Raw genomic sequence first — 16,258 nt, 5'->3', positions numbered from 1 at the left:
AAGACACAAGCTCCCTACTACAGAAGATGTATATGATGAATATTTAGCCCAGACAAAAATCTCAGTAGTGAACCTACTCCAACACTTGAACCAAACATGAGGCTGAAATGGGCTCAGCATGGAGCCCCTGCCTTTGACCTTGGTCAGACACAGTACAAGAAAGCAGAAAAAGGTTTGTATTGTTCAGATTCAATGAGCGAGCAGCGGCTGTGCGGGATAATCCTGTTAGGACGCATCCATGCTGAAGACGTCCGGAGCTCTGGGAGTGCGCACAACTCGTAGTGATCAAACGCCCTTAAGATGAGCACTGAAAGGATGGAAGCTAAGCTAATCATAGCGTTTAAGACATCTCGAGCCCAGCTGAGAAATGAACATAGATTAATCGTGAATGCTCAACCACACAGCATTGTTATTCTCAGAGGGGAGGCCTTGAGCGCAAAGGGTGGGAGATCAGTTTTGTGGTGTGTATGAGGAGGGATAACATAATAAACTAATAACTTTTTGTTTGTGTCTGTGGTGCATTCATGTTAACTGTATTAAGTATTTTCTCACAGAGAAAAAGTTATTTTTCCCATACAATGTTACAGAAACTCTAGTCTGCAATCAAGTCTGTTCAAGCATACCGATACCTGAATGAGACAGATTTCCCTTGCGCAAAATAAATTCACATAAAATGAAAGAGATCACAGAAAAGAGGTGGAGCGGGAGGCAGAAGAGTGTAAAGAGAAGGGGAAAAGGAGAAAACGGAGGCAGGAGGAGGCAGGAGGAAGCAGTCGTCGCGCACCAGGAGCTGGAGGCTGATCTTGTCAACAGTATGGATAAAGACAAATGGTGTGTCCCTGCTCTCTAGCCAGGCAGAAAAACACCACGTCCGCATTTGTCTGCTCCTTGTTTCTCTTCATGTCATGTCATAATCAGCTAAAAACACCCTCCTTTGTGGCATCAGAGCCTGTCCAACACATGATGTCACTTTGAGCGACAGAGAGAAATCTAAGGTTTTTGCTTAAATTCATTGAAAAGTGGCCACAAATATGACATGATGGGTGGCCGTATGTAAGGCCAGATGGAAAGCAGGCACAGGAAGTGACCTTCTACCCTCCTGTCGCCTCTCATATACAGCTTCCTCTTTTCTCTGCTGCTGCTCTGCTCTCATCTAACCTACAAACTCCATTGTTCTACCTCATCCTTCATTCCCTCCTTCTCCTCTCCTTTTTTGGCATCCGTTGCTTTTTAAGTTTGGTGTCTGCAGTAGCCAAAGCCTCACTCGGAGTAAAGAGAACAGAGTGAAATGAACAGGGAGGATTAGCAAGGCGTTCCATTGTTCATATATTCTTGCAGCAATAATGGGACGTTTCCAGACCAGCGCAAGGATCAGAGACTTCACGTGGCGCTGCTGAGTGTAGGCAACATTAACTCCCACTCAATGAGAGTCTGGGGGCCAATACACAGCTCAAAACATCGCTCCAAAACAAAGGGGCCAAGGAGGGAAACAGTGTGATGTAAAGCGTGTACTGGAAAAGGATTGTTCATGAGGACTATACTAAACTAACAATATGGGTGAATCTACACGCAATAAATATGATTATTTGCTACTTTTGACCAGTTTGCACATTTATTATCAAACTGCAGGCTAAACAATGTGAGATATGATCATAAAATGTGTGAAACTAAATTATTTTAGGAGAAATCATTTATGTTATTGCGAAAGAGATTGAGGTGTCAGATGCAAAACTGAATGACATTAATTTTGAGATAAATGTGCATCAGTAAGTGTTATGTCTGGAATACAATCTTATTTTTTCAAGATTTTATTGTGATCAAATTAGTTTTACTGTTCATAGGTTTGCATGATGGATTTAGGTAAAATCTGATAAATATTTAATGTTGAAGTGAAAGTCTGTTCCACAAACAAACCCATTGTGGTTACAGCTGTTCAAAAGCTCAGCGAGACATTTAAAGTCTACAACGCTGAGCAAACCTGTGCTGACATTTTGCTCCAATCGATACAGTACTTACACACACTCACATGCTTTCTAAAGTAAAGATAGGGAGAGATGTCATGCTGCAGTGTTGCTCTGAAGCATCCAAACTGTCTTGCTGGCTCTACTGCATCTCAGCAACCACAACATCAGAATGCTCATTTTCCCAACAACAAGCACAGGAAGTATCTGACTCTTCACGTGATGATTCAGATGTAAACACTGTGGGTGCAGATGGTTGGTGAAAGTGAGAGAAAACACACAGGACCAGCTGCTGCGCGGTGTGCTTATAGATGGGATGGGATGATTGGGGGTGGGGGTGATGCTGATGAAGCAGGACGAGGCAGAGTGTGGTACTCACAGTTCAGAATACAGGATGTGCAGGTTTCCCAAGTTGTCTGTGTAGTTGGCCGGGCTGAGCCAGGGCAACACCAGCAGCAGCAGAGCCTTCATGGTCCTTCTATTAACCCCCCCACCCCCACCCCACCCTGCACTAAAATATTCACATTTCATTTAAATACAACAGCATCCCAGGCAAAATTTAATTACCACCTCACGNCCCACCCCCACCACCACACTCTCTGCTCCCTTCTTCTGTTCTCTCTGAACTGTAGCTGTCCCCCCTCCCCGTCCTCCTCCTCCCCGTCCTCCAATTCCTGGCCGTGCTGACCCTCCCACTCCTCTCCTCTCCTTGCTTTTCCTTCCACAGAAGCGCTTCTCAGATCTGATCTGATCCTCCACTTCCAACCTTTTACCTCCCACCTCACTCTCTGCCCCCCTCTCTCTCTACTTCTGCCTGTGAGAGTCGGTCCCTCTGCCCGGGGCTGCTGGCTGCCTGCTCATCTCAGCTGCAGTGAGCCAAATGGGCCAGTTGCCAGAGGTTGAAGACAGAGCGCAGGAGGATGGAGAAGCAGAAGCAGGTGCAGAGGAGGAGACGTCCCGCTGTGGTACAAGAGGAGGAGGAGGAAAAGGAGGAAAGGGACCCGTGCAAAGGTGGCACATTTGGAATACAGTTTGCGATGTGCAGCCCCTTAATCTGCTCTGGGTTCTGGCGAGTTGTAAGAGGATTTGTGCTCGTATGCTCTGCAAGCGAGTGTGTGTGTGTGTGTGTGTGTGTGTGTGTGAGAGAGAGAGAACAGCGCAGGCTGTGACTTATACTGCAGCAGAAACCACTGAAGAGAGAGGGGGGGAGGAGATGGAGCAAACCAAACAAAGAGATGGAGGGAAGTTACCTGGAGCTGCTCTGATTGGCTCTGCTATAATCACATACACACATACACCAACACACTAACACACCTGCACACCCCGCACACGCACACACACTCATTCCACCTTTCCATTCTCCTCCCCCTTTGGCTGCACACACATGGCCCCTCCAGAAAAGACACACAGGAGGAGAGAAGGTGCTGTCTTTCATACTCGCACCCCTGCTTAATATCAATGGACCGGTCCCGGCGCAGCAGATTGGTCTGATCGCTCAAAAGAAGCTGCCAACATGTGTGGGGAAAAAAAAAGAGATGGAGCATGACCAAAACACAAGGGCAAATCAATATTCTCCTCTGCCATGGAAGCATGGGCTCTGAGTGACGTGAATGTGAAAGATGAGGATGAAAAAGGGGGAAGAGAATCTGGAGATAGTCTTTACTGAACCGAGGGAAGTCTCTCGGCCAATCATTCATCACGGTTCATTCAGCTTTACAATATACAAGCAGAAGATAAAAGGAGGGTTGGGTAATTCATTACACCTAAGGTAAAGCCCATTTGTCATCAGAACCTTCTCTGATTGATTCTTACAGAAACTGGGGAACTAAAAAGTGACTTAGAGGGAAAAAGTGAGAACTGACAGAATTAAGTTTTATTGGCAGGAGCTAACATTAGCTTAGGGTTAGGACTTTGTATTCGTTCCTTCAAGAAATAGTTTAATTTCATCTATGGTTAGCACACATAAGGAGAAAATTCTGATCTTAAAGCACCTCGAGAAGGAAGAATTAAGCCTCTCACTCATTTGGATTTCATAATATCCAAGTGTCACCCTCAAGACCTTTTTAATCCTATATTTTAAATTTGTGTAGTTACCTCATTCTCTTCTCTTATTTATAAAGTATAAATTTATTCGTCTCCTCTTGCTTTTCTTGTTCCTTACTTTTCAACTCTTTTTTTTGCCCCAGTTATCCAATTTAACATAACATCATTTGCTACCCTGGAGAAAGTCACCTACCCGGTGTAAATCCCTGTCTGATTGAATATTTCATGGATGGAGGTGGTGTAGTTACAGGCACAGCTCCGTCTGAGTGTCTGTTCGTGCATGTGTGCATTCTGAGGCATAAGTTATCCTGTGGTATTTGAACAGAGCACACAGCAGTGAGACCACAGGGCGTGCAGGAAATGGAAAAGTAATTGGATTGTGACAGGAAGCAGTTTTGTGAACAGAAGCCAGTTTTGCCCCCACAGGAGTCGTTTCATACGCTCGCACATTAAGTCTCACTTACAAAAACGGCATCACGGCGTGCATGTGTGTACAAAAATGCTCTCATCCGCTTATCCTTTTCCAGGTAACACTCGAAGCTGTCAACTTCTTATTTATAGATGTACGGTATTCATTTCTGGTATTCTTCAAAGACAACACATTAAACATACATCTCCAATATATTTCTAACCCTAGCTCAGTCAGTGTATACAGGATTGATTTGATAGGTTGTCATAAATTTGTTTTACATTTCGATTTAATATATTGGTGCCTGTTTTCTGGCTCCTTTAACACCTAATAGAAGAAACTGTACCAACTTGTTTCAGGGATAGTTTTCACAAAAACATGAATGAAATAAAGGCCTAGCATTCCTTGAAGGATATTATGCTTTTCATGCTTTTAAACTAAAATTATGTGATGTTATCTAAAATTATGTAACTGACTACCAGAGTTGTGTTAGATAGTTACTGACAAAGTTTAAAAAACAATAAAAAAAAATTGATTTATATATAAAAACATGATTTGCTTGCAGACAGAAAACCAGTTCAAAATGTTCTGAAAAAACAAGTTCTTCACATGTTGGTACATGTAAGAAACTGAAAGAAGAAATGAAACTATGAGCAAGCCCTGATAGCACAAAAGAAAGCTGCCAAGAAATACATCAGATTGCAAAGTTAAGAATTTGCTTTTGATTGCATCCAAAGTAGAAGTCCCTCCAACAAAGGTTGACAAAGGTCATGAATGATTCCATTAGTTTAAAATGAACCCACAGCAGATGGCAGGTCTCAGTCACTACAACTCCTGACCCACTGCCAAGGGTTTCAGGGTAGCAGCAGCCAGAGATGATGTACAATGTTGTCATTAGTATCAAACAATACAGACAGAGAGAGACGTGAGGTCATGCATGCAGGCAGTGAAACTTATCTCTATCTCTAGATTGGATTTATTCCAGTATTACTCCCTCTCAGTGTCCAACATCATTGACGTAAGACAACTCATCTCAGCTAAAAAACCTGAGCCAAGTTTTGTCTCATGAGCGTTTTACCAATACAATGTCCAAACTCTGCAACACAAAGCCTTTTAAAATTTTGTGGTTTCAAAGTAATGAAGATATTAACTTCATATTTTGAGCTTAAGAACACAAATATACAAGCAAAAAGGGAGGTGTGGACAGTTAATGTCTTACCTGTTGTGGATAGCTCTTTTATTGACCCCAGTTTGGAGAAATAAAGTTTTATTCTGAGAGGACTGATGAGGAAATGGCTAGTCTGAGAGAGGTGATGGCCAAAGTTGTCAAGATTTGGTTTAACTGTGTGTTTCTTTTTGTACTTAGTGTTTGATTCTGGTTTCTTTTGGTTTGGGTTTATTGTTGTCTTCACGTTTTGTCTTGTTCTCTGTGCTGCTGTCATCATTCACTTCTCCTCAGTCTATCTCTTGTCTGCCAGACACGCCCATCTTCACCTGCCCCAAGTTTTGTAATCATCTCACCTGTGCCCACTTCCCCTAATTACCTCCTGTCTTTAAAACCCGGTCGTCTCCTCCACTTACTCCCTGGTCCGTTGGCACTTCAAGCGCTGTTTGGTTCTCCTCTTGGTTTGTGACTCGTTTCTGCTTGTGTTTCCCTGGATTTTGTTATGTTTAGTTTTGCTGCCATGTCAGCATTTGTTTTGTTCTTTTATTCTCAATAAATTACTTTCTTTAATTTAAAGCAATGAGTCTGCGCTCTGGGTTCATCTCTCTCTCCACCGATCTAGGTTGCTGCCATCTTAAAACAACTGCAATTCCAAAACATTTACTAAAAGTTTCCTCAAATGCTATTTTATAAACTTTTACATTGCCATTTATTTTGTATTACACGGTTATTTACATGAAAAGCAGCTACCTGTCTGTGGTCCTTCTGACATGCATATCATATTATACCTGCTGCAATGATCGTGTAATATGAAACTGACCACAATGTAAAGGTTTGTAAAGGAGCATCCATTCATTCATTTTTGAATCTGAGGTTGTTTTAAAACATCAGAAATCCACTTTGGTCTTGCTCTTGCTCATAGTTGCCATTAGCTTGTCATTTGGCTCAGAATTGATCTTGTTTCTCTATATTAAAGTTATTCAAAAAGCTACGTTAGATATTAATTAAACATAAACCATCCACAGAACCTCTTTTGACTTTTAGGATAGAAATTTGTTTAATGAAAATATGTTCTCCAAATGATGTGAGGGATTAATAAACAGTATGAAATGGATTAAATTAACATAGATGGATTCCATTGTCACCATGTTGCTGAAATCAGACATTAAAATACAACTTTTGTAACTCACCTTTGCAGAAATAATTGAATAACAGCTTGATGAGGCTAGTGGGGGAATTTTGTTTTTTTTCCTACTTGATTATTATGACCTCTTGGCTGGAGTTAGGGGGATTTTGTTGACAGGATGAAAAGAGAAAAAACGGTATGGAAATTAGATGTAATTACAAGTCTCCAGTGTTTAAATCTGACATTTGCTTGATGCATTTCACAACTTGATTTCTCCCTGCCGGCAGACCATAATAACATCATATATTTACACTGATTGCCTCTTTCAGTCTGTCATCAATCAGAAACTGTTTCAAACTCAACTGTGTTATTTCAAGAATCAGAACCAGCAATGCAAGATTTTTTTTTCCTTGACTAAAGGAGCATTTTATTCACTGCTGCAATCACTGGAAAATGATGGTGAAACGAATTATTCACTGAAACCTTTTCACGTCCTAGCACACACAGTGTAGCATCATCTCTATGGACTTGGCCCCTTCACCTCCGCAGATAGAACTCTCTAACTACGGGAGAGCAGCTTAGTCCTTCTGGGAGATGGCTGTGGGGATCCAGACCTCATTAGAACATTCACACTACATGAGGAGCGAAGGAGAGAGACAGAGAGAGAGAAAAAACATGCGAGAAAAAAGATTGAGGAGAAAAGAATGTATAAAATGAGAGGAACAGTGTGTGTGCAGTTGGGAGAAAATAAAAAAGAGGACATAGACGGGAAAAAACAGTCTTTTTAAGGATTTGGAAGCGACTTATGTTTCAAAGTTTTAAATGCAAATGAAACTGAAACACTCTGCTGCTGGTGGTCTATGATGTTTGGCGAGATCCATTAATTATCCCAGCAGCATTTGGGCCAGGGGAGTGTTAATGAGCATTAATGCAAGCAGACCCACACTGAGAAAAACCAAAGTACTGCATTTTAATGATATGTAAGCAGCCCGGTTGATGAAAGGTGGTTGGAGGAAGAACTCTGCCCAGTTGGGACTGAAGCTGGTTGTTAATGATGGAGGGCGAATGGAGGAGGGAAACTTATACGAAGAAGTTTTTGGCTGACTGGAAGAGCAGATGTAAAGAGAGAAAACTAAAAATAGTGGCCAAAGTATGGTGGCAGGAAATGGAAAAGTAATTGGATTGCAACCGGATGCAGTTATGTGAACACAGGAGTTATTTAATTCACTCGTGCATTAACTAAAACACACAGCATCAAAAGGTAAAAATAACCTCCCATCTGAATATTGCTTTCCATTTTTAGTCTAGGGTGTCATTTACTTACTCTGGTGTGATCTCAAAATGTTTGCTTTGGTAAATTATTGTGTAGTTCTGTATATTATTTATATGCAAAAATAAAAACAAAACTACCTTACAAGAAAGTTGTGAGAAATAAAAGAAGATTGTTTTATATACAAAAGAAGGTAAAGAAGAAAAAGTTTTACAACTTGGAAATGACCAGGTTGTACGAGGATATTTTTTGTTTTGTGTTTGTTTTTAGCGCTACTACATCTAACTTTTATTTACCTCAAACTCTGTGGGCAGCAGCCGCATCAACAAGCTGTAACATTTCCAGCAGGGATTTTCCAAGATCTAAACTGTGATTTTAAGGGCAATCTTTGGATGTAGAAAAAATGTGAAGCTTAAGTTGTGTTTCTGCCAACCTACCTGGTCCTGATGTGGTCTTCGACCTCACCACGAGGCAGTATTTCTGTGCAATAGTCAGTGAAGGGACAGGCTACGATCAGCTTGTCGAGCAGCTTGTGCACCAGCAGGCTGGGCCTTCTGCAATTCTGCAGCATGAGGGGCATGCGGCACACGGGGCAGAAATCGCTCTCCAGCAGGAAGCTGGTGAGACACTCCTGGCAGTAGGTGTGACCGCAGGGCGTGTCCAGGGGCTTGATGAGCGGCTGCAGACAGATGTGGCACACAAGGTCATCGTCCACCTCGTCCTGGTACACATAATCGTGATTCTCCTCCAGCTTGTGACGGTGGCCGCATGATGCGCAGAGGTCAGGCAGCGGGGAAATAGCTTCACTGTCTGATGGGGAGAGCGGTGTAGGAGAAGCTTCGGCCATCGTCGTGGCAACCTCAGGCTGTGTGCTCCGGGATCCCGGATGCTCATTTGATAGGCAGGACCTAGGATGTCATTTTGGACCTGGTAAGGAGGTCAGCAGCAGAGAGAATCTGTAAGGACAAGAAAAATAATCCAGAATTAGTAAAGATTAGCGTTATGTCATTAGTATTTAAGACTTTATATGTCTTGCTCATGTCAGAACGACAAAAGAGTTACTGTTTCTGCCATACATGGTTGTACTAACACTTGATTCAAACAGTGAATGCTCCAGAAACATGGACAAGAACCTGCTAAAAAAAGTTTATAATTTTGCAAACGTGAAAAAAAAAAAAAACCTGATAAAGCCGCTAATAAGACACAGGCAGACAATAAACAAACATAAAGGTGTACAGACTCAGTAAACATTGATCGGACTGTTTTCGTGCAAATAGTTAGCATCTGGCAAAGAACTGAGAAAACCAGGCAGTTTATAAATGAAGGACGACTACTAACTCGTCTACTGGTAAGCTAAAGTTCAGATCTTCTGTTAAACGATTATGAGCAATCGGTATCTTGCCTGTTGTAGAGAGCTCTTTGAATGATGTCAGTTTGGCTAAATTGATGAGCTAATGGCTAGTTACAAGCCACCAAAGATTCCTTCTGCCATCTTAAAACAATTTCAGCTTCAAAAGATTGGTAGGGGTTCATGAAAACGCTATTTTATAAACCTTTACTCCTCTGTGTTGAACTGCAGAACTATGCAGTCTTTAGTTTTTACAGAAACCATAAACTGTAAAATTGACAGCGGTGTTCCAGTTTATAAATTAGCATTCACACAAACTGCTATAAAACATTTGAACCTGGAGTTATTTTAAGATGTTAGTACTCTGCTTGGTCTTGGCCCTGTTCTGACGAGTGACTAGCTCATCAGTTCAGTTGGAAAAAATATATTTTTTCACAAACTGAGGTCATGCCTAGACCTATCCTATCTACAGCAGATAAGATACTGACAGCTAATAACATCTCCACGGAGCTCTATTTCAACAAAAGCCAAACTAACTTCTATAAGGAGGAACAGAACAGTGGTGAGATGGCAAACGGAGAGCGGTATCATTAAAACAAGATGGAATAACAGATTAGAGAAAAAATAATCCCAGAAACAGATAAAAGAACCAGAATAACCAGAACAGAAGGTGGGGAAACAGCAGATTTTTTATCAGCTTTGAGTTTGAATCACTATTGTGTTTGATGGATAAACTCAATAAAAACCTGTCTTGCTACCTGTGAAGAAAAGGAGATAAAGGTGTATTATAATGAGACAAAAATCTCAGGCTTTGTTGTAGGACGGGGAGCTGAAATCCTGGGATGCTTTCCTCCTCACACATCCAGACAATCGCAGCCCTCTCCAAACTTTCATTCCCAGTGCAGATAAGAGATATCGAACCACTGAGATTTCTTCTCTGGATACAGGAACATCAATAGCTCTCATCCCAGCAGCCATCACAAGAGACAGATTGACACAGATACGTCTATAGCGCTCCGCTCTGTGGGCTGCATGACAATCACTCATCTCTGTCAATCCACAGCAGGACATGACATGATTTCAGTCAAGTTATTATTTACTGCTACACAGGTTTATATTGTGGTCGATAGGGCAAGCGTGCCAGTGAACACGTCATATCCAGAGCAGGCGGGCTCCTGGAGCACTGGGGCACAAACATATGGGCTCAGTCAGGCACACGTCACCCTGGCAACAGGGTGGCACTCCTTTGGCTGTATTTCTGCACCCATTACTGGGTCTTGGCTGATTTATGACACACCAGTTGTTTGGAACCAGCAACAATAAGAAAACTTGTGAAATCACAACACAAATGTGGTCCAAGTGCTTGTTCTGTTTCAGAACAACGCATTATGATGCTCTTACTTCCTCTCCCGATGGATAGTTTTTAAGAAGCACAAGGCTTTGATGCAAACTGTCTTTTCTTTTGTAACATTAACCATTAGAAGTGAGCATAGCCTGACTTGTGACAAACCATAAAAATCTCAGTGTCTTCACAAAGAGGGAGCTCAGCGTTCTTAACAAAGAACCTTTCCTCTGCGAACTTGCAGTGACAGAGCAGATTCATCACACACTGTGGCACCTGCTGTGTGTGGCCTGATCTGTGGAGCGGAGCACTTTCATCACAAGCAAAGCCAGAGACAGAGACGCTAAAAGAGCAGGCAGTAAAAGCTGAAACATGAAGGGAGGGGAAAAAAAGTGATTTGCACAAAATGAAAAATGAAAAATGAAATTGGCTTGATTTGCTTTCTAGAATAATCTCATTTAAAGCAGTTTTACTCACTCAAACCCTGGAAATGTTTTGGCGAACGTGCCAACAGTTTGATCTGAACTTTTTTCCCCCTGCTGCACTCCACAGCAGGGAATTTAATGTGAGAGGTTTAACGCAGAGTAAGATAAGAAAAACAGGCTGCTTTGTTTACAGCATGTTGAGAATAGAGGATAAGGCTTTTTGATGATTGTTCCTGTGGTGATATCACCACCACTTAATATTTAGAATATATTCACGATATCAATAAGTGAGCAGAAAGCACCTGATTTCTTTCAGGGATGTTTTGAAGTAACTGGCTTAAAATCTCTGTTGCTGACATTTGTATACTAATATTTCAGCCTTACAGAATATCTATGGAAAACAAATCAGGGCTGCATGGCATGTATGAAACAGACTTAAACTGATAGTCCAGATCTTTTGAAGCAGGGTTCTGTGAAAGGATTATGAGCAGTTAATATTTCACCTGCTGTCGACAGCACTTTGACTGATTTCAGTTTAATGAAAGTTCAACTCTGATCAGTAGCTCTATTTCCCCAAACTGAGGTTGTTCAAAAAGGTATCTACAACAAGTAAGATATCAATTGTTTATAACTTTTCCACAGTATGTCACTATGAAAAATATGAACTACCCCCTTTGAGTCTGTTCCTGTCTCTATACGGAACTTCAATGATAGAAAGGGAGACATTATGCTAAGAATAACAAAACCACAAGAAGAAGCCTGGATGTTTTTTTTTTTCTTAAAACAGTATGGTTCACTGTTTCTGTACTGGAGACGCCACACTAGAACTCACTAACCATAAAAAATATGAGTTTGGAATGAAGAGCATGTGATGACACTGCTTTCCTAATGCACAATTATTTGCATCGACAGACACACACACACACACACACACACACACTCATACACACACTCACAGACTGGCAAATTCAAAGGACACGCCCATGCCTAAGAGGCATCAGCTTTCTCTAGCTCAGTCCCTGAAGTAAAAAGATGACAGGGCTATATGTGTATTTGGGCTTCTGCGTCTTTAAAAGACAACGCAAAAGAGCTGATTGGCTGAAATCTGACATATTCCTAATGTTTTGCTCATAACTACCTCAGGCAATTCAGATTCAAACAAGTACAAGAAAGGTGAGACTTTCAGGCTCCATTACTCTTCTTGTGTCTGTTTCTTCTTTAATTGCCAAGTAAAAGAAAAGCCAATATTTAAATAGTAAAGTCAAGAGCTACACTCAAGTTTTTCTTTTGTCTTTGAACTAGTTGTGTCAAACAGGCAAACAAGACGTACCCTTCATGCTTTTCAACATCTGAGAGCAGGGAAAACTGATTGTTTAAGCTATTCTACAGCTTGTTCCACACACATTGTGCATTTTGTGTAAATAAAACTGTTGATTCAGTCTCAGGTTTCTCTTTTGTGATCTGAGAGGTACTGGTGACACAAGGCAGTGCCAGATCAGCTCTTTTTCCTAACGAGTGTGCGTGAAAAAGAACCCGATGACAAGATAACTGTGTCTGCATCAGCTTTCCCACTGTTCGCACTGAGCTAGCATGTTGCTGTGTACACATCCACTTCTCATGGCCAATCAAAGACCATCAGATCATGTCAGTATCAATTAAACACTTAAACACTGGAGTACATTTAAGACTTCTGTTGGTAAAATTTTGATTATTCTTCTGTTTCTGCAACAATTTTTCATTTGTTAAGCTTCATTCAGCTTGAGAAAAGAAAACAGTATTTACAAAAGTAGTACATCATCCAGCCTAGATTAAAAAAGCAAAAAATTCAACCTTAGACAATAATGGTATATTTGCAAAATCCAGCCATCTTTAGAGCTCTAAAGCTCCAGCATACTTCACAGTAGAAACCTTATTCAAACATTAAACAGATCACAGAAAGGTCAATTTTACCTGACTGAACTGGCATTTTGATATCTTTAACAATTTTTAGACAAACACATTTTTTTTTAATTTTGGAGTTTTTACCATGGAATGGTCAGCTTAGGGTGGGATGACGTTACAGACTTTTAAGCCAGCTAAATTTTCCAAAAGTTTTGCAAACTGTTCTTATTTTAACAAATTTTACACCGCTTCTGCCATTTATACATCATCTTCTTTCCACCCAGTGTGTCTCTTACTGATATATGGTTTATGGTTTGGAATGCACAGTGTGCACACCCATGCTTCCATAGATTTTCATTGAATCTGAGCACGGAATTTTGTGATCGGCCTTTTTAACATGACACTAAGAGAGATCCGTGACAACCAGATGATTCTTTCACTTTCAGTTTAGGAATTGTTTTAAAATGACTTAAAGCTTTTGCTCAGTGACTTTTTGTTAAGGCTTATTTTCTAGTCTGCATCTGTTTCTGCTTTTTGTCTTTTTGTGATGCCAGAGAGTGAAAGACACAGATGTGTGGTTACCATGGATATCCCAATGAGCCAACCCCAGCAGTTTTAACATTTTTTTTAAATCTTGGTTTTCATTTACACTTCTTTTACCATTTATACGTCAAAACTTCGTCAGTTTGTCAGTTTATATCAGTAGTTCCCAAAGTTGACGTCAAGACCTCAAGTGTGGGGTCCTGAGAAGATCTACAGATATTAAAACAATTTAAAAATATATATATTTAGCACTAACTGTTACAATTAGTTGATAATGAATACCACAATGCTTGATGAGGCTCTTTGTTAAATGTCTCATTAGCATTCTTTGTCTTCTTTAACCAGCAATAGTCGGGGTCTTAAGTCTCTGCAAATTATTTTGTGGATCAAAAGCTAAAAAGTTTGAGATCCACTGGCTTAGATTATTACAAAAGTAAGTCCCAAATTACTCTTCAGATGCTCCTCAGAAATTTTCTAGTTACAAGTTTTGTTTTGTGCTGCATTTTCTGACATGTGTCTGAACCCTTGTCATGGAGTTACTTTAACTGACAAGAAGTACAGCTGCAGCAGGTGTGGTATCACCTTGTCAGGACCATAAACTGCTCTGTGAGTCATGCTCCGTGGAAACTCCTTCACTGACACTAAGCGACAAGGCCCAGGCGGGGGAAGTTCGAACAGCTCAAAGCAGCTTTTGAACTTATCAGTCAATCCTCACACCATAAAAAAAAGCTTATTAAACTATTGGTTATTGGCCTTTTAGTAAAAGCCTTGATAAACATGGAGAAACTGTGAGGCAGCTGAGGGTTAAAGGAACAGTGTGTGTCACATCCAGCACAGACAGACTGACACAGTCTGCTGTGTTCAGACATGCTCCAAAACAGTGAAAAATTCCAGTAAGCCATTTTCCCGCCCCTTTCTGTAACCATCTCTATTTAACTGCATGCAACCAGGCAGGAAAACAAAAACACCCAGCAGTATTTCTTTGTAACATCTGTAAAACATTTTTCTATAAAACTGACAAAATATTCCTTTGTTCGCTAGAAAAGAAACTCAACATAAGTTTTTTTATTTTCAAATCTTAATGGAAAATGCAAAATGCTGGAATTTTTGTATATTTTTTTAAATTTCCAAATAAGGATTTTTAGTATAAACCTTAATACAAAAATGGCTGGACACACATGTGCTGTAAGATGAGATAAGGGGACAAACACAATTGTGTCAAAAAATGTAGCACATTTTGTTCCATATATAGTGAACATATGGGAGCAACAGTATTAGTATAGTAGGGTAAATCCCATCCTGTCACTAATCTCTACTTAAAGCTTGTGTGTGTTTGTGCGCCGGTCTGACTTCTGGCTTGATAGAGTGTCCGAGCCGGACCAGACACCTCAGTCAGAGTGAGCAGCTGCGGACAGATGTGAAGTGTCTCTAATGTCAGCTGAGAGGGTCAGAACAGTCTGACAGCGAACAAAAAATCTACACATGCGGTGGATTTATAGCTAAAGAGGTGATAGCATACATGGAGATTCAACGCTAATGACTTTCACACAAAGAAACCAGTACTCTACCATGCTGGGCTTTAAAATGTTTTGATTCCTAACAAAAGTCTACCTAAATAGTGAAGGATTTAAACCAAACATCAATCACACTTTGACAAAACTTATAATGGTGAAAGTGTACTTACATAACATCTTTGGCGAAGTTCACTTTCAACACGGCTGTTCACCTGGACAGGTAAAGCCCTGCAGTGGGTGTAACATTAAACCCTTCAGAGAGGGGAGAGGGAGAAGAAAGAGAGTTAAATGACTCACGAAACAGGACTTTGTCCCAGTCAAGGAGTCTCCCGATTGGCTGCTCAGCCTTGAAGCAGCCAGTCTTAAAAAGAAATTTTCCAACCTGATATAATGAGCAGTGCTCCTGTGTGAGCAAAAAAAGAAAAAACAAAAAACAAAACTGCTCACCTCTAACAGGCAAAGGTGATCAGGAAGTGGCAGCAAGAGGGGCGGGATTAGTAAAGGTAAACAGCAGAACTGCCCAAACCTGCTCCGGGAGTTAGAGAGAAACTGAATTTCATGAGAAACAAGGAGAAGAGACATTAAAGCAAGGCCTGAATGGTAAATTAAATCCATCTTAAATGTCCTTTAGCAGTATCTATGACTCACAACGAAAACAGTTTCTGATGAAAAATTGAAATGTCAAGCAAAAGGGCAGCAGTTTGAGCTACAAGCTCTGACAGAACTCCTTTTTATAAAAGAATGAAGACATAATAACTCACAAGACACTCAGTACAAATGGAGTCCTGCACAGTCTACTGAAACAAACACACAAGTTCACTTCTCTAAATCTAGGCTTCATAATCTATAAGTAAATAATTAATATCCAGGTTTTAGGGTTTTAGATGATGTTACAATCCACAGCAAGTATTTAAACCTGTGTACATACAGACACCACAATCCCCTCTGCTTGTAAGGGGCTTTCCTTTTCCTGTTGTGGTTTGCTTCTCTGACAGTTTTATAAAGCCCTACATGTGACTGGCCTTGTACAAAAACAGTTGTTATCCATGGTTTAATTTACGGCTTTCCTCTGTGTTTTTCCCTCCATCACGCTCTTTAAACCTCGAGACTGTGAGCCACAGGTGTTCCAGGCAAACACAACTCCTCCACAAAAATGACACTTCTGTGAGTCATGCCGTGACGTGAGCAGAGCCCAATCATTTACATAATATATCAAAAATATTCACGAAGC

At 40.8% G+C, this 16,258-nt stretch overlaps 1 protein-coding gene across 3 annotated transcripts in view; it reads right to left on the bottom strand.

Moving 5' to 3' along the window:
- The window catches only part of lnx1 (ligand of numb-protein X 1), a 38,207-nt gene extending 22,714 nt beyond the window's left edge, over positions 1–15,493 (bottom strand). Inside the window, exons 1-3 of one of the 3 annotated variants that reach the window (XM_037974197.1) lie at positions 15,475–15,493; positions 15,198–15,279; positions 8,412–8,930 (exon numbers count right to left, since the gene is read on the bottom strand). In XM_037974197.1, the coding sequence (XP_037830125.1) occupies positions 8,412–8,821 (410 nt within the window). In that variant the 5' untranslated portion in view covers positions 8,822–8,930; positions 15,198–15,279; positions 15,475–15,493. The other 2 variants (XM_017428831.3, XM_017428832.3) reach the window with 2 other exon arrangements.
- Between the last annotated feature and the right edge of the window lie 765 nt (positions 15,494–16,258).

Source organism: Kryptolebias marmoratus, linkage group LG24 (genome assembly GCF_001649575.2).
Source record: "Kryptolebias marmoratus isolate JLee-2015 linkage group LG24, ASM164957v2, whole genome shotgun sequence".
NCBI classification, from domain to species: Eukaryota; Metazoa; Chordata; class Actinopteri; order Cyprinodontiformes; family Rivulidae; genus Kryptolebias; species Kryptolebias marmoratus.
Note: the sequence above shows the minus strand (reverse complement) of the source record. Positions and strands in the feature narration are given on the sequence as shown.